The sequence below is a fragment of the Rhinatrema bivittatum genome, chromosome 5 (genome assembly GCF_901001135.1).
Source record: "Rhinatrema bivittatum chromosome 5, aRhiBiv1.1, whole genome shotgun sequence".
NCBI classification, from domain to species: domain Eukaryota; kingdom Metazoa; phylum Chordata; class Amphibia; order Gymnophiona; family Rhinatrematidae; genus Rhinatrema; species Rhinatrema bivittatum.
Window position 1 is genome coordinate 120,748,597 of NC_042619.1, and position 18,956 is coordinate 120,767,552.

At 43.2% G+C, this 18,956-nt stretch overlaps 1 protein-coding gene across 4 annotated transcripts in view; it reads right to left on the minus strand.

Annotated features, from left to right (window-relative positions):
• The window catches only part of SETDB2 (SET domain bifurcated histone lysine methyltransferase 2), a 187,417-nt gene that overhangs the window by 128,629 nt on the left and 39,832 nt on the right, over positions 1-18,956 (minus strand). For all 4 annotated transcript variants that reach the window (XM_029602852.1, XM_029602850.1, XM_029602853.1 and 1 more), the window contains exon 3: positions 16,387-16,466. In XM_029602852.1, coding sequence (XP_029458712.1) covers positions 16,387-16,450 — 64 coding nt within the window. In that variant the 5' untranslated portion in view covers positions 16,451-16,466. The remainder of the gene's footprint in view (positions 1-16,386; positions 16,467-18,956) is intronic.

Here is an 18,956-nt window from a genome sequence, read left to right on the forward strand (position 1 = left end):
AAATGCCTAGTTTGACAATTCCCATTTTCCTGGATCCAGATTCTTGTCTGCTGAGAAAGCTGGCTCTTACATTGTCTTTTCCTGCAACGTGCGAGGCTGAGATCTCCTGAAGATGCACTTCTACCCATTCCATTGGGCTATTTCGTGCGACACTTGCTGGCTCTTGGTTCCTCTCTGTTCACTGATGTAAGCCACTGTCGTTGCACTGACAGACATTATCCAGACAGCTCGACCCTGCAATCTATCACCGAACTGCAAGCATGCCAACCGGACCACATGGGCTTCCAGCCAATTGGTTTTCGAGAGAGACTCTTCTGCACTCCGGCACTCTTGTGCTGTCAGCTCCTGACAGTGAGCTCCCCAACCCTGGAGGCTCGCAACTATCATGAGTACTAGCCACTCCGGTGATCATAGGGAAACCCTCTTTCTTAGATGATCCACTTTTAACTACCACTGCAGTTGAGTGCAGACCTCCATAGACACGTGGAGCTGAATCAAACAAACAGTCTTGAGACTGTGAGCTCCAAGAAGACAGCAGAGTGCGCTGAAGAGGAAGCATATGTGCACTCGCCCACAGCACCACCTCTAGGGTTGCCGCCATCAGTCCGTGAACCTGTAGATAGGACCACACTGTCAGTCGTATTTGTGTTCTTCAAGAGACATATCTGTGCCATCAGTTTATGAAAAAGACCCTCTGGCAGGAACACCCTGCCCTGTTTCATGTCGAACTGAACACTGAGATACTTTACCGACTATTATGGCTGAAGATTGCATTTGGGCAGGTTCACAACCCAGCCTAGCTCCTGCAACAAGGAGATCACCTTTCGTGAGACCCAGAGGCTCTCTTCCTGAATCAGCCAGTCGTCCAAGTACAGGTGTACCTGGATCTCTTTTTTTTTTTTTATTTTATCTTTATTAATTTTTCAATAATATACAAAGCATCCACTTTGCTATGAAACATGGTATGATTAAATCAAAAATAATAATGTAACCAATACGGTATGAAAATCATTTTAAAGAAATATCCTTCTATTTTAACTACCCATTAGACCCTAAAAGTTGGGGGTGGTGTACATGCAAATTTAAGAAGATTCACAAAGGAAACAACTTTCAAAACATGCCACTTATAAACCTTTGTTACTTCCATAATGGACTTCATTAACTACTGCTAACTTGCAGTAAAACTTTTTTTATCCTCGACAAAGCTTTTTAGCTGCTCAGGTTGAAAAAATACATAGTTGTCTCTATTATACTTTATAACACATTTGCATGGGAACCTTAGAAAAAAAGGACGCTCCCACTTCCAGTGTCTCCTGGCGTAAAGCTAGAAAACTTTTTCTTTTCAACTGTGTCGCCTTTGTTAAATCAGGAAAAATTCTAATTCGTGATCCCATAAACTCCACATTGGTTTTCTTAAAATATGATTGCATGATATCTCCCAGGTCTTTCTCATTAAAAAATATCAGCAAAGTTGTTCTTTCAGCTATTTCGTAGCTTGATGACTCAAGAAAATCAATTAGATCTTCTAAATCATTGGGGACAACTGGCATTTGTTGATTTTTTCGAATGGGTAAAAAATAAACTTTATCCAGGGGTGGAGCCTGCTCTGGGGTAATTTCTAAAACTCCAAGGAAATAACGTTTTATAGTTATTCGAGGAATTTCTCCAACTACCCTGGGAAAGTTTAATATTCTCAAATTCAAATGCCTCAATGCGTTTTCGATGTTTCTATTAATAGCCCCACAATCCTGTATAATAGTAGATTGTACTACTTTCACTTGTTGAAGATCACTTTCTATATTTTGAAGTTTTCCTGAAGTTTCCTGCTTATATAACTCATAGTTCTTATTCATTGTATCTATCTGTTGCGACAAAAAGTTTATTTTCATTGATCAGTCCACAAAAGACTTTGCCATAGCTGATGTCAGATTCCATAACGAATCTATAGTAACTACCTCTGGTTTCTGAGGAACTAAATTTCCTCTGGGAGTAGAAAGTGGATCGGAACCTCTCACCTCCTCTTCTTGTCTGGTCTTCACCACTATCCAGTTCAAAAGCTCCGGAGGTGTCTTCTCCGTTCTTCATGAAGGACTGCACGGAATCCTCCACCAACACAGCCCTCCTCCTCCTGAGTAGCTTGAGTCCTTCCTTGGAGCTCCTGCCCAGGCACGGAGTTGAGGTCACGCGTGCAGCCGGAGGTAGACGTTCTTCCGAGGGAGGGTTACATTCTCCTTTCTGTGTCCCGATACCTGGATCACTCAGTTCCAAAACTACCAGTTTAACGACACACTGCAAGATCGTTTTCTGTCCCGGAGGAAGAATAGGAGTTGAGTGGTATGTCCTTACTCTTCCTTTATGCTTCGGAGGCATTTTAGATCAGTTAGAAATTTCCTTCAGTGAAAAATTGCCGGAGCAGTAAATGCAGTGCAGCCGCTCAAGTCGCTATCTTGACTCCACCCCTGGATCCCATTTCTTCTCAACTCTGCCGCCATCACCACCATAACCTTAGAAAAAGTTCTGGGTGCGGTGGCCAAAGCATAAGGTAGCGCTTGAACTGATGACACCCCAAAACCGCGAAACGCAGAAATCATTGATACTCTAGCCAGATGAAATATGCCGGTCCACCTTGGACAGATCCAGAGAAGTCAAGAACTCCCGACTATACTATCATTATCACTGAACACAAGGTTTCCTTGCGAAAACGAGTCACACACAAATGACGGTTGACCCCTTTAAGATCCAGGATGGGACAAAAAAAGCCCTCCTTCTTGGGATCAATGAAATAAATGGAATATTGGCCCATATTTTCTTGAGAAGTGGGCACTGGAACCACAGCTCGCAGGCTGAGGAGTCCTAACATACACTCCATTGACTGTCTCTTCTGCGGAAAGTTGCAGGGAGATACCATGAATAAGTCCGAGGAACACTGTAGAACTCCAGTGTATAGCCACCTCTTATCTCCAAATCCCACTGGTCTGATGTGACCTTGGCCCACCTCCATTAAAAAAAGAGAGGTGACCTCAAATCTCCTGTTCCCAGAGGTGGGTTGGCACACCTTCACTAGGAGGCTCCACTACCTGAGCCTGTGCTCTGTCTTGGCTGCCTGGGACGAAAGGCCTGAGATCTACCCAAAGGTCGAGTACTTGAAAAGCCCCTTCTCTGTAAGGTTGAAAATGTCTGAACTCCCTAGTATGACCACTCATGCTGTGTTATAATTAGTGAGGTTTGGGTGGACCCTTGGACACTGTGGCAGCTGACCATGCCCACAGGGGGAAGTCCCGTGAGGGGCCAAGGTCAGGCTCAGCGCAGGACACACAAACACAGAGATTGATCTTTTATTAGACAATGTGATGAAGCCACCAGAGGTGGCAGTAGTGAGCAGCAGAAGTAGCCCAGCTGGGCTAGTATCCCTCAGGTGCTGGAACAGCAACTCCTCTGGTAGCAGTGCTGTAGTGGAAAGAACTGAGAATAATGAGTACGGTGGAATATGCACAAAGCCCCAGTATGGAGAACCCCAGGATAGGGAGAGCAGGCCCTCGAGAGCGAGTACCTGATCCCTAAGAGCTGAGAGGCTTGAAGGTAATGTACTCACACAGTGGTTCCACATAGGAGATGGCACTAGGGCTGGAAAGGAGGGAGGCTCTCGAGGAGCGAGTACCTGGTTCCAGGGAACAGCTCTGAGGTGAAGATGGTAATACTCACTGGTGTTGAAGATAGCAAATCCTTCCAGGCAGAAGAGAAGGTAGGAGCAGGCAGCAGGTCAGGGAACATGGGCCCTCAAGGAGCGAGTACCGGCTTCCTGATAGCAACCTGGAAAGCAAGTGAGGCCCCCGAGGAGCAGGTACCTCGTTAGTGTAAGAGTCCAATGGAAGATTGGACAGGCAGAGTAGCTAGGTACGGAGAGTGAATCCCATCCGTAAGATAACCCCCTTGCTAACTCAAAGGCTAGCAAACATCGTAGGCTTTAAATATCCGGGCAGCGTGACATCAACACAGGGGGCCGCCCCTGAGGTTCGCGCCAAGTAGGAAATAAGAATGAGGGCCGCGTGGCACGCACGCCCTAAGGTACCAGTGGAGCATGGAGGGAGGCAGCGCCCAAGCCGGTTCGGGGATGCCAGAGAGGACAGCAGGAAGACGCCGCGGCAGCCAGGCGTCCATCCATAGCGAGAGAAAGTGCAAAGAAAGAAAGGTAGGCGGAGTGAAGCTGTCGGGAAGGGATGTTTATTATTTATTTATTTATTTGTAACTTTTCTATACCGATGTTCCTGTATAAAATACATATTGCATCGGTTTACAATGTAACAGAAAATTTGCTTGGGGGCGATACAGTGAACAGGGGATACAATAAACAGTGGTAAGGGGGTCATAAACTTTACAATTAACAACTGAATTGAGAACTGAACAAAGAAAGCAATGAACTGCAAAATTTGCGCAGTGCGATACAAGGAACGAGGGGTGTGAATAACTGTAGCAAGGGGATTATCAAATCTTTATAAGTAATATCAGATTTGAGAACAGAGAGGATCCTAGGTTGAAGCGTTGAGCAATTAGCATTTGAATGCAATAAAGTCAATTAACAGGGCCCAGCCGTAAAAGTCACAAGTGAACCAAGGTCCGTCCTTAAATTACCAGAATTTCAATAAACTAACATAATTGCATGACATAGCTTACATAATTGCATGACATAGCTTAAGTAAGATAGGGAGTAAAACTGAAGTATAGCTAGACATAAAGTAGCTTAAATACACAGATTTTTTTTTAACGGAGAGGGTCCCGGACTAAGAGCTGTTGAACCCGCCAAAATGCGGATTACAGTGAGCGAAGGATCATGGTGCCTGTCTTTTATCCTGTGGTAATCGAGGAACTGGAGACTCATCCCAATTATTAGCTATTTTCTCCAGCTCGCTCCCAAACAAGAGCAAGCCTTTAAACAGCAAATTTGTAAGGTTAGATTTTGAGGTTGTATCGGCCAACCAATTTCTCTGCCAAAGCTAAGTATTACCAAAGCCACCCCTCTGGCCGAAGTGCGGACCAAATCGCAGCCTGCGTCTGCCAAAAAGGCAGCTGCAGTTCCATCACTGCCCTGGAGTCATACCAGATTCATCAATCTCCTGAGAGAGCAATAAACAAGAGTGAGTCACCACGGAACAACAGAAAGCTATCTGCAAATTCATTGCCATTGCCTCAATTCTCCTATCCTGTGGATCCTTCAAAGCTGCTCCCCCTTCTACGGGGATAGTCATCCACTTGGTAACTGCACATACAAGCGTATCCACCTTCAGAAAATGAAAATGCTTTCACGCAACTCAATCCAGGGGATACAATCCTTCCAAGACTCATCCCCCTTTAAAATGAGCTTCCGGGGCACCCCACTCAAGATCAATTAATTCTCAACTGGCCTCCATAATAAGGAAGAAACATGAGGCTTTACACAAAAAAATCATAATGGGATTTTTCTTTGGCTCAGATATGGATTCAGTCCCAGGTACTCCCAACATCTTCAATGACTAGGAAATCAGAGCCAGTAAGTCATCTCTATGAAAGAACTGCAACATTGTTCTATATGATTCTAATTCCGGAAGAATTTCATCCTCCTCCAGGGCGCAAGAATCTGCTTCATCATCAGTGCCATCTAGGTCCCTAACAGGAAGACTGGCTCCAAGCGAACCCCGATGCTTACCAGCAGCACCAGGTGTGCAGGATTTCCCTGCCTGCGACCCTGATCTGTTTAGATTGGCCAGGGCAGAGGAATATACCTGAAGAAAAGACTGCAGACCTTGAAAATACTCTACTCAAGAAAAAGCAGAGGGATCCATGCCAAAACCAGGGGGCACCTGTCCTGTATCCACAGAACTACCTTCCCCCACTGATGAACCAGTTAGGGAAGCTCCAAAGTCAAGCGACCCCTTCTGGCAGCTCTTTTTCCATTCCCACACCAGGCTGGGAAGAACTGTGCTTAGTAAAATCAAAAGGAGGCAATTCTATCTGAGCCTCCAAACAGTGGTGACACAAGTTAGAGGGAATGGGCTGAGATGCCCGAATATGACAAGCAACACATAGGGCAAGGCGCTTAGGATTCTTTGCTATGGGCACCATCAGATTGTCAATATGCCCTAACAGGCGTCTGACAATAGTGCACCCAAATTTTTAGGCGTTCAACACTGTGCCTTGTTAAGTGCACAAACCGAACTGCTCCAAGATGCTCAGATAGTAAGAACATAAGAAATTGCCATGCTGGGTCAAACCAAGGGTCCATCAAGCCCAGCATCCTGTTTCCAACAGAGGCCAAAACCAGGCCACAAGAACCTGGCAATTACCCAAAAACTAAGAAGAACCCATGCTACTGATGCAATTAATAGCAGTGGCTATTCCCTAAGTATAATTGATTAATAGCCATTAATGGACTTCTCCTCCAAGTACTTATCCAAACCTTTTTTGAACCCAGCTACACTAACTGCACTAACCACATCCTCTGGCAACAAATTCCAGAGCTTTATTGTGCGTTGAGTGAAAAAGAATTTTCTCCGATTAGTCTTAAATGTGCTACTTGCTAACTTCATGGAATGCCCCCTAGTCCTTCTATTATTCGAAAGTGTAAATAACCGAGTCACATCTACTTGTTCAAGACCTCTCGTGATCTTAAAGACCTCTATCATATCCCCCCTCAGCCGTCTCTTCTCCAAGCTGAACAGCCCTAACCTCTTCAGCCTTTCCTCATAGAGGAGCTGTTCCATCCCCTTTATCATTTTGGTTGCCCTTCTCTGTACCTTCTCCATCTTGAAGCAGAGAGCTATGCTGGAAATGCGTGATGTATCAGTCTTTCTCCCATGCCGATGCAGGAGAGAACCATGCTGGATATGCATGGAAAGTGAAGTATCAGGCACATTTGGTTTGGGGTAGTAACCGCCGTAACAAGCCAGCTACTCCCCGCGTTTTGAGTGCGAACCCTTTTTCTTCTCCTTTGCCGTTGTAGCAGAGAGCTCTGCTGGATGTGTGAAGTATCAGTTATTCTTCTCCCCTGTCATTGAAGCAGAGAGCTATGCTGTATATGCATTGAAAGTGAAGTATCAGGCATATTTGGTTTGGGGTAGTAACCGCCGTAACAAGCCAGCTACTCCCCTCTTTATGAGTGCAAATCCTTTTTTCCATTACCTCTTGCTGTTGAAGCTTAGAGCGATGTAGGAGTCACAGTAAGCATGTGTATGTTTATTTAGTAAGGGTATTGTGTCAATAGCCATCATTCTGGCGAGTCACCCACTCTTCATTGGTGGCCTCTTGACTTTATGGATCCGCAGTGTTTATCCCACGCCCCTTTGAAGTCTTTCACAGTTCTGGTCTTCACCACTTCCTCCGGAAGGGCATTCCAGGCATCCACCACCCTCTCCGTGAAGAAATACTTCCTGACATTGGTTCTGAATCTTCCTCCCTGGAGCCTCAAATCGTGACCCCTGGTTCTGCTGATTATTTTCCTACGGAAAACCACTGCTACTCCATTCTTCTGGACCACCTCCACTACAGGAATCACATAGATGTTAAACACAAGTGGTGACAACACAGATCCTCGTGGGATACCAAATTCCTTACATGTGATACCCCCTATGCTTAATAACAGTTTGTACCTTTGGAAACCCTATTTAACCCCCCTTATACCTGTAACCTTGTATTTTGTAAACTGTTATGACGGCGTTATTTTGACGATTCCGAATGAAGGTATATAAAACTCATTAAATAAATAAATAAATGTCCAACCCTCTGCAGGCTAGAACTCCAGTCGTGGCATTTCAGTCCCTATGAACAGCCACTGTAACCATGGAGGAAGCTTTAACAAAGAAAATAGACTGTATTGGGGATTTTGAATGAGGCCCAAATGAATTCAAAGGCCCAGGCTGTGGGAGGGGTCAAGTTCTATAAGCCAATGATTCAGCCTTGATTAAAGATAAAACTCTGATCCACCATAAGACAGAAGTGCTAGAAAACCAATCAAGGAAGCAGAATCTTCAATTTTTGAACTTTCCAAGATCCCCATTTATGTTAGCCAAGGATATGCTCAGAAGGTTTAAACCTTGAGATTCTGAAGGTACCAGCGGAATCTGTTACCCCCACTTTACTCCCAACGCAACCAGGGTGTTCTACCTATCCTTTGGGCAATGTGATGACAATATGAAAGGATGAATAGCAAGTAATGAGGGCTCAGCAGATAGAACCAAAGTTCCTTCAAGACTCTCAATCTAAAATTATCTCCAGGTCCACCCTCTCACGTTTCCATTAGAACGGGATAGAAACTGGACCTTAAAATGTTTTTCCAGTTTAAGGAAAGTGGCTTTCTTGGCCATAAAATATCCGTATTTTCTGATTTTTATATAATTACACAACAGCTCCGCAAATTATTTCTGGTAAGAGGCAGGAAGTTGCTTCTATTGGAGCAGCCTTTATGATTTGCTTTCCCTGTAAACGTAAGTAACATTTTTTGTGCGTTTAGTTTTTGAGCGAGTTTTTTATGCGTACAAACTTTTTATGTGCTTCACTGGGCGCACAAGTTGTGTGCGCGCTTGACTGAGTTTTCTTCTAGGCACTTATTTTTGGGCGCACTTCTTTTTTAAGCGTGAACCCTGCCGATGCAGCACCCAGTAAGCAAGAAGCCTAAATGTCTTCCTATTTGTTTGCCTGTCACATTAGGGCTTCTCAGCCTGACCTGGCTTCTAACATGTATCGTCACTGTTCAGACGCTCAGGGAGAGTTGTCTTACTTGGATTTTCCTATGCCGGGCTCCTCCCATTCTGATGATGAGTTGGTCCCGGCTTTGGCTGGGTGGACACCAGATCTTGATTCTCTCTTGATGGGCTCCTTTGCTGGCAAGGGCAGTTCTGTGGGACCAACTCCAGTTCCTTCTGGGCCTGGTTGCTTTCTCTTGGGTGGAATTTTTTCAAGGCTTATAAGCCTTTCTTCAGAAGCAGTCCTCCGCTTCCCCCATTTCTGTCTGGTTGGACCCTAAGCCGGTGGCTCCTCCCTCTGCCAGTCTTATGCTTACGCGCCGGGGCTCACCTCGGCTCCCTGCGTTCTTTCCTGACAGGAATCCGGAAGGCACTGATGATGAGGTTAATCCTAATTCCCTGGAAGCAGGGCCAGTGGAAGCACTAGGCGAACTAGGCGATCGCCTAGGGTGCCGAGCATTAGGTGGCGCCGAGCCGCCGATGGCCACCGGTGGACCTCATCCCACTGGCGGATGAGCTGTGAACAACTGCTGTGCTGTGTGCCGGATACACACAGCAAGAAGATCAGCAGGGCCGTGGTGGAGCTCACGTCACCACGGCCCGAAGAAAAAGGTCACGTCTAAACGTGCAGGTGTTCCTCCTTCCTGCCTGCACGGCCCCAGAAGGAAGAGGAGCATCAGCCACTGCAGGTGCTCCTCCTCCTTCCTGCCCACGCAACCCCGGAAGAAAAACGTTGCCGGAGCCGCGCGGGCAGGAAGGAGGAGGCGCATCAGCCACGTGCAGAAGAGGAGCAGCGCGGCCCAAGAAGACCAGGGCCGCTGCAGAGCCTATCCTGTGAGAAGAGGCCCAGAGGTGAGAGAGAGGCTGAGAGCCTGTAGAGTGTGTATGTGTGCGTGTATGAGATGAGTTGAGAGATTGTGTGTGAGAGTTGAGAGACTGTGTGTGGGAGTGAAGACCTGAATGTTTGCAGAGACAGCATGTGACAGTGAGAGCGTGTGCTTGAGCAAGTCAACATGTGGGAGTGAGAGAGAGCCTGAGTGTGTGAGACTCAGACAGCATGTGCCAGTGAGAGACTGTGTGTATGAATGATTGTATGAGAGAGAGCATGTGAGATTGAGAGTGTGTGTGAGAGAGAGAGAGAATGTGAGAATGAGAACCTGACTGTGTGTTTGAGGGAAGATGACAGATGGAGAGAAAAGAAATAGAAAAAAAGACAACATAAGAGGAATTGGCAAAAAAATAAGAAAGGGAAGGTGGAAAAAAAAAAAACCTGTGACAAACCCATTAGAAAACTAAGATCAGACAGCAAATGTAAAAAAAAATAAATTACTTTTTTACTGATTGGCACATGTAATCTTTGGGAATGTGTAAGAGTAGCACTTTCTCTATGCGGATCTCACAATGTACGAGATCAGCATGGAGGAACTGGAAGCCCACAGGGCCTGCACAGAGGAGGCAGCAGAATGAGCTTCAATGCCAGTAGCAGCAATCAGCACCTCCCCAATAGCCACGCGGCAGCAGTGACAGTGGCAGCAGAGGAATGAGAAAGGCTCTGAGGTTGCTGGCAAAAGAAAGAGAGGGGGTCTCTGCCTTTAGTGTGTGCATGTGTATGAATGGGAGTCTGCCTGGGGGTGTATGTGTGTGAATGCATGGGTGCCTGCCTGAGGGTGTGTCTGTGTATGAGAATGAATGAGTGTCTTCCTGGGGTTTGTATGTGTGAGAATAGGTGCCTGCCTGTGTGTGGTGTATGTGTGTCTGTGAGAATAAATTGGTGCCTGCCTGGGGATCTGTGTGTGTGAGAATGAATGTATGCATGCCTGGGGGATGGGGAGGGAGTGGTGTGAAAATGAATGGGAGCCTGCCTGGGGTTCAGTGTGAGAATGATTGGGAGCTTGCCTGGGTGTGTGTGTATGTGAGGGAGCCAGTCAGAGTGAGAGCATGAGTGTGTATGAGAAAATCCAGGGGACTAAGAGTGTGTGTGGGGGGAGGGGGGGGGGAGAGAGTGTCTTACAGCCTGAGAGTGTGGTAGTGTCTGTGAGAGCGAGAGGCTATGGTTGGGTATAAGAGCATGAATGTGTATGTATGTGACAGAGTATGTATGAGAGAGAATGGACATGTGAGTATGTGTGAGAGAGATGATTACCTCCTAATCCTCGACAATATCAGGGTGACTGGAAATCAAGAGCTCCCATGTATGGACAGCAGGGGCTTTTTAAATCCTTATTAGTTTTACTTATTGTGTGTTATTTGATATATGTGCTGTTTTGAAATACTTTATTGTTGTTTGGGAAATTGTAAAAAATGTATATGATTTTAATTAATAGAAATTCAATTTATCAGTAGTTTTAAAATATTATTTTATTAGTATGGTTTTACTATTATAACTGATGCTTTATGTTTCTTGATTTTATTGTTTTATGAGAAATGGTGGTTCTGTTTTTCCATTGTTAATACACAGAGTCTGGCTTCTTGGGGTTTCCATTTTTTTTTCTAATTTGTGCTCCTTTATTTTGTATTCTGTATTTGGTGAGGGTCTGTCTGTGCTCTGTGTGTATGACCATGATGAGAGATTCTGCTAGCATGTAGTGTCTGTATAGGGATCTATTGCAATTGGGTTTGTTTTGTTTCCTCAGTAGGTGGTGTATTGGTATTCTAGGACTCAGTGTAATATTTACCCTTGCTTATTCACAGGTAGGGTTATTGTTGTTTGAGTCCTTGGTGTTATTACTGTTATGTTACGATGGGATTGCAGTATAGATTTTGAGTGTCTTTTCTGTGGGGTTTTGTGTTAGTTCACAATGTGTCTGGCAGTGGTAGGTGTTTGTGCTGCTGTTACTGTGAAGTGACACCAGAATTTGAAAATATCTTTTAGTATGATGAGCTGTAAGGGAAACATCCAAGCTCCATTGTTTGGGGGAATTTCAGTGGATGCACAGAGTTACAGAACTGGGGGTGCAGGATTTATATTGACATTCTGTCCCTTCCTATATATTCCAGACTTCACTCTCATAGCCATATAGAATTAGTTGAATGAGGCTATCAAATAATTTTATAGTGTGAAACTGGCCAGCTTTTTTAAATTACACAGAAGACCCTTTGGACTTTTTTATTAATACTTTTTTTTATTAATACTTTTTTTTATAACCAATTTTAAAGCAGGATCCATGCTATAGAGGTAGGTGTGATGAAGAAATATAATTTTGGCTCCCCCCCCCCCCAAATTCTTCTGTCTAGAGACACCACAGATTTTCTGTGACCTTAAGCATTAGTACAAGAAGGATTATGGAGGGGATGCTGGAGAGGCACACAAATGGATTGGCCCCCGGGTGCCGGAGACCCTTGGTAAGCCACTGGGTGCGAGTCATATGGGGCCGCAAGCGGTGGCAAAGAGGAGTGGAGATTTGGCGGGCCGCAAGCAGTGCCCAACCTGCTTGTGACCGGAAAACCACACAGTCAGCGGGCGTGATTGAGAATGAGGTAGGAGTCGGGGCCAAGACCAGGGGGTGGCGGCGCAACCGGGGGGGGGGGGGGGAGGGGGGGGTTGGGTGCAAGGGAGAAGGCTCGCCTAGGGCGCCAAATCCCCTTGCACCGGCCCTGCCTGGAAGATGGGGAAATTCCTCAGGCTAGAACCGTATTGAACCATGTTGCGCTTCTTTCGTAGAGATGAACTGCCGGCTCTGATTTCCCAGACCTTGAAACAGCTGGGTGTCCCTAGTTCGGATGGTATGTTGGAGCCTGTTGGGTTTTTTTTTCCCTGTGATAGATGCCATTTAGGAATGGATTGATCTGGAATGGGACACCCCAGAGGCAAATTTTAAAGGGGGTCAAACACTGGAAGGCCTTTACCCCTTGGATCCGGCTGTGAGAGAGTGTGTTTATGTTTTCCCAAAGTGGATGCTCTGGTATGTGCCGTTTCTAAGCGGATGACTATTCTAATAGAGGGAGGAGCAGCCTTGAAGGATGTGCATTATAGAAGAATTGAGGCTATTCTTAAGCAACCCTTTGAGGCGGTGGCGATGAATTTACAGATTGCCTCCTGTTTTGCCCCAGAACTGAGATCTTGTCTGCTTCTCTCTCAGGAGGTTGATGAGTCTGGAGGGAATTCCAGAGAGGTTATGGAACCTACTACCACCTTTTTAGCAGACGCAGGCTGTGATTTGTGCTGGACCTCGGCCAGAGGAGTAGCTTCGGTGATAAGAGGCCAGGCATCAACTGTGGTTGCGAAATTGGTCGGCTGACGCAGCCTCCAAAGCCAATCTTACCAAGATGTCCTTTAAAAGGCTCGCTCTTGTTTGAGAGTGAGTTGGAGAAACTGGCCAGTAAATGGGATGAGTCTACGGTTCCTTGGTTGCCGGAGGATAAGAAGCAGTTACAGTGCCCCTTTGGTATGACGGGTCGTCTCTGGGGTTCCAGGTGTTTTTGTCCTTACAGAGAATAGACTTTTCAGTGGACTCAGTGTTTATGATTGGTTTAGTACAGTTCTGGTTACCTGATTTTAAGCAAGTTTTTTGCTAGTCTGTCCACAGTTGTTTTTGAAGAGAATACTGGCAGGCTGTGGTCACTACAGGGCTATATATACTGTGACGTCAGCTTGCTCCATCTCCATCTGCTGGCATGGGAGCATAAACCAACTAGTCCTGAGTCCATCTGTCTATATACTAGGAAATTGCTGCTTTTTGGACTTACCTTCTCCCCACACCATTTGTCTTTTAAAGGCAAGTGATAGTGATACAGTAGAAGATAGTGAGGCTTTACCACCATGTATACCTCTATCTATTCCTATTTTCTACAAGTCTCTAACTACCCAAGCTCATCTGTGATCATATCCACGTGTCACAAATCCAATGTATGATTCAGCTGTAATTTACAAATGCCTGTCTTTAACACGGTCTTATTCTTGCTTCCTGACACCCCCAACATTCTTTAGGAAATTGCTTCTTGCTTCAAAGTCCAGTCCACACAGTCTTCCAGCATATCTCAGCCTGGAGTTAGTTGTGTTATTTCGGCACCCCATTCATACAAACTGCAACAGGATATAAACATTGCATAGGAAAGGACTTTATTATAGAATAGGTCTTGTTCTTTTTCTTTGGAGCTTGTGGAAACCACCAGTATGATCAGCTCAAGCCTAACCTACTGTTCACATTCAGCAACAAAGTATAGCAAGAATTTTTTTACTTGCACTCTAGATCTAGGTCTTAGGCTTGTGATGCCTAAGGAATATAATAAAGTTACCTTATTATAAAATAAAAGTTAGCAGAATTTATAACGGTCTGCTCTGTTTTATAAGCAGAGTGGTAACATAGCCAATCTTCTTAGCACAAGTGTACTATTTTCTACCCTGTTTCAGACATAATGAGGTAGATATGCAAAAGCCATTTAGATTGTTAACTTATATCCATCTAAATGGCAAGTTTTGGTATATTCAGCCTCTTATTCAGCTAGATTTTAGCTGGATAAGGAATGTTTATTTGTATACCGTCGTTCTGTAGAGAATCTCGGCGGTTCACAGCAAAAAACATTTCATCAATAAAAACAGTAATTACAATAGTAATAAATACAAAATGTATAAGTATCAAAATCGTTAATAAATTTCATTATACATGAAACAATGATCTTCCAGCTTTAAATCCCTATGCTTCTGTTTCACCCTCATTCTCCTAGCCGTTCATATTGTGCCAACATATACAAGACCAAATAACCATGCCTTATATTTTTCTGGACATGTAATTCGACTGCATTGAGTTCCTTAATTTCAGCCCAGCAATTGAGATCACTCTTTCCCTCACCTCGTTTAAATGTGCAGACTGTAATGATGGTATTTGTCATAATCCCATACTGGCCGATCTTAGGTTTCGCTGTGGTATATATAAATGTAGCATTGTACTTAACCAATCAGTGTTTTTTTTGCTGATCATATGGATTCTACATAATATTTTATAATATACCCTGAATTTAACCGGTAACCAGTAATGATTTCAGAACTGGTGTAATATGGTCTTATTTATTATTACCTGTTGGAACTCTTGCAGTGGCATCCTGCAGCAACTGCAGGGCCCTGGTTGTATTCGTTGGCAATCCAAGTAACAATGAATTACAATAGTCAAATTCAGTGAATATCAAGAATTCATCATTTTTCAGTAGTGGTTTCAGTCTCAGCTTATTATAACCATTTTTTTAATTTTGTTTGAAATATGCTTCTTCAGTGTCAAATTGCTATCTATTATTATTCCAAGTTTATGTGCCTGCTCTGTCAGTTCTATTTTAGTAGAGTCTATCAAGAAATATGTGGGGATTTTTGTGGGAATCTTTCAATTTAATTGCACAATTTCTATATTTTGGTTATTGTTTTAGTAATCTCTAGCCAGATAAAAGAGGTGTCTGGCTAACTTTAGACCTGTTATCGAGCATTATCCAGCTGTATGGCTAAATTAGCCAGATATGTCTAAATAATGATCTCACTATTACTACTATCCTAAGGATTATTTTTTATTCCCATTGAGAGTCCCACTAGCACTTGTAGTCTCATAGTTTCAAAAAGAAATGCAATAATAAAACATACAGCATGTTCAAGAAGGCATGGGATGACTACAGATATTCTCAGTTGTGAAGAAGAGACAGGAAAGTGCGAGTGAGCTGTGGACTATGGCACTACAAAAGGAACAGACGTCCTTATCTCCTGTCATATTCTATGTCTGAATTCAACACTCTTGGCTAGCATTTCTCAAAATGGCCGATTTTACCATTTTTGATGCAGAATCTTCTCCATGTGAAAGATCTGCAATGGCCCAGAAGATATGAATTGTATTCAAAATGCTTTGGGTTAGAAGTTTTAAACAAGGAGAAATGTGAACATTTCATGCCCATTTCCCTGCTCTCTTACAGAAATTTGCACCTGGTAGTGACATTTGTTATGTGAATTTCTGTCTAACAAGTATATTATTACAGATGGTTTTTCCCTTCAGGAAACTAGAGGAAAAATGCAGTCAGCTGGTGATTATAGAGACTATATAATGGCAAGACAGTTTTAAAAACGCTTAAGGTCAACCAATGGCAGGGCAGCTTTAAAAAAACAGTAAATAACAACACAATATGCTATGACCACTCTGCGATTTCAACTGAACTGAACTGTTTCTTTATTGAAAAGAGAAATGTATTCTAAGTTTTAGAGGCATCACGGGCACATGGAAAAAAAGTGCAAGTACATGGTCACTGGTCACGCTACTATCTGTGATAGAAATTTGAATGAAATGGGATGAATAGTTCAAATGTTATTAGGAACAGGAGCAGAAAATCTTAACAGGTCAGTTTCCTCATACGAAACTAAGCTAGAAATAGACAAAAATTCCCTAATGTTTTTAAAATAATTTGTTTCCCCTGCATTTCTCGATACTTATGTTAGTACTTCCAAAATCTGTCCTCTGGTATCCTCAGCCACTTGGCTTTTCGGGATAGCCACAATTAATATTCATGAGTCATATTTGCATACAAGTATTTCTCGTACATACTCACTGCAGATATCTTAATATCCGCCTGGCTGGGATCCCAGAGGACAGGCATGGATCCCACTACTGTCTTATGTAATTTATTTAAATTGACACAAAGCCTGTCTGACCTGGTGATGTATGACTACTGAGGGCTGGGAACATTTTTCAGCATCAGGATTTCAACCTACCGAGCTCTTTTGTAGCCAGCCTGAGTTCATTGTTATGATGTGGTCCATGTGAGGAGACGTTCATTTCTTGTGAAGCAAAACTGTATATAAGGGGAAAAAAAAAAAAGCAACAGTAGATGAAACTAAATATATTTTGCAATTGTATGTGCAGCATACACCGAATTATACAAAATAGAAACACAGTCTTCCCCAAAGTACTTCCAATGTAAACACTACAATTGAACAAGCCCAATGAATTATAAATAATGATCTTCATTTTCAGTTATTTTATTTTCCCTGGAATTTAACAGTCATATTTTTCTACCAATTATTCTCCATTTTTGTTCGTTATAATAAAACACTGATAAGTTCCTAAAAAATCCAAGAATAAAAACTGAAAATGAAGGTACATAACTATAAGGCAACACAATATTATTTGTACAAATTAATTATTTATTTTATTAAGGCATTATATCCTGCTGACAAGTTGAATGATTATCAAAAAAGACACAACCCTGCTATTATCAGTTTATGGATGCAGTTTTCCATGTAAAAAGATCATAGGGTGTTGCATCTTAGAAAGTTTACTTAATGCTCTAGCTTCCTTTTTTGCCAAATAGACTCCTTTTACTCCTTTAACATCCAGTCTAATCCAAGCCTGCCCATATCTAGCTCACAGTTACAAATGACAAGGAGTTCACAGGGTGAGATGCCATGGGCTTACATTCACAGGTTCCAAGGGCTTCTTCTCACAATCTGCTCAGAAGTAAAGGTTAACAATCAAAAAATATATAAGATGACACAGTTTTATTAGACTACATATGTTTTCAGTGCATTGTTAATACAGCCAATAGGTAGCACTGTTAAGAAATGAATGAGGCATCCTCCCTACCTGAGTTCGTTAAACTGAGAGCTGGCTCGGCACGCAAATCCAGGTCTTAAGAACATAAGAAAATGCCATACAGGGTCAGACCAAGGGTCCATCAAGCCCAGCATCCTGTTTCCAACAGTGGCCAATCCAGGCCATAAGAACCTGGCAGGTACCCAAAAACTAAGTCTATTCCATGTTACCATTGCTAATGGCAGTGGCTATTCTCTAAGTGAACTTAATAGCAGGTAATGGACTTCTCCTCCAAGAACTTATCCAATCCTTTTTTAAACACAGCTATACTAACTGCACTAACAACATCCTCTGGCAATAAATTCCAGAGTTTAATTGTGCATTGAGTAAAAAAGAACTTTCTCCAATTAGTTTTAAATGTGCCCCATGCTAACTTCATGGAGTGCCCCCTAGTCTTTCTATTATCCGAAAGAATAAATAACCGATTCACATCTACCCGTTCTAGACCTCTCATAATTTTAAACATCTCTATCATATCCCCCCTCAGCCGTCTCTTCTCCAAGCTGAAAAGTCCTAACCTCTTTAATCTTTCCTCATAGGGGAGCTGTTCCATTCCCCTTATCATTTTGGTAGCCCTTCTCTGTACCTTCTCCATCGCAATTATATCTTTTTTTGAGATGTGGCGACCAGAATTGTACACAGTATTCAAGGTGCGATCTCACCATGGAGCGATACAGAGGCATTATGACATTTTCCGTTTTATTCACCATTCCCTTTCTAATAATTCCCAACATTCTGTTTGCTTTTTTGACTGCCGCAGCACACTGAACCGACAATTTCAATGTGTTATCCACTATGACGCCCAGATCTCTTTCTTGGGTTGTAGCACCTAATATGGAACCCAACATTGTGTAACTATAGCATGGGTTATTTTTCCCTATATGCATCACCTTGCACTTATCCACATTAAATTTCATCTGCCATTTGGATGCCCAATTTTCCAGTCTCACAAGGTCTTCCTGCAGTGCATAATTCTGCTACTGGGTCATCAGAAATGCTAGGCAGATTATTTTTAATCTAAAATTGTATATGCTAAATCTGTAGTAATAATGCTTAATTATTAGGCAATAATTCGTGGTAAGACAACAGAAAGTAACAGTAAAGAGAGTTTATGCCAAGAAAAGGAGGGTTAACAGAGGACAGCCTATTCAACATTTTCATAAGTGTTGGAAGAGAAGAGGTAGTACAAAAGTTTTATCTTTTTGCAGATAACCAGGGATTCAAAATTCCTCCATGGCTTACTCGCCAGGGAAGAATGCACTTACTAGTTTGTACAGCACAGAAAACAGAGAGTAGGGCTAAATGGTCAGTCTTCTAATGGAAAATGGTGAATAGTGGAGTGCCCCTGTAGGGAGATATATTTATTTATTTAAAGTTTTTTATATACCGACATTAGTGGGGGAACATGTTTTACCTCTGAATCACCAAATATGAATCATAATAGCCAAGAAACGTACAGGCCAGTGTACCTAGAGGCCCCCAAAGCACCGTCACAACTCAATGGAAAAAGAAGAACTTTTGCCCTGATACTCTGAAGGATACCTTATCAAGATGTGCCTGTTTCTAAGTGCCTGTTTAAATAAAAAAGCAGACAGAAAGACAGTGCAACTTAAGCTCATAAGCATGTGTCAGGGACCAGCCAAGGCGAGTCCATAGGTCACAAAGACCCCTACCCTTGAAAGAAAGGGGG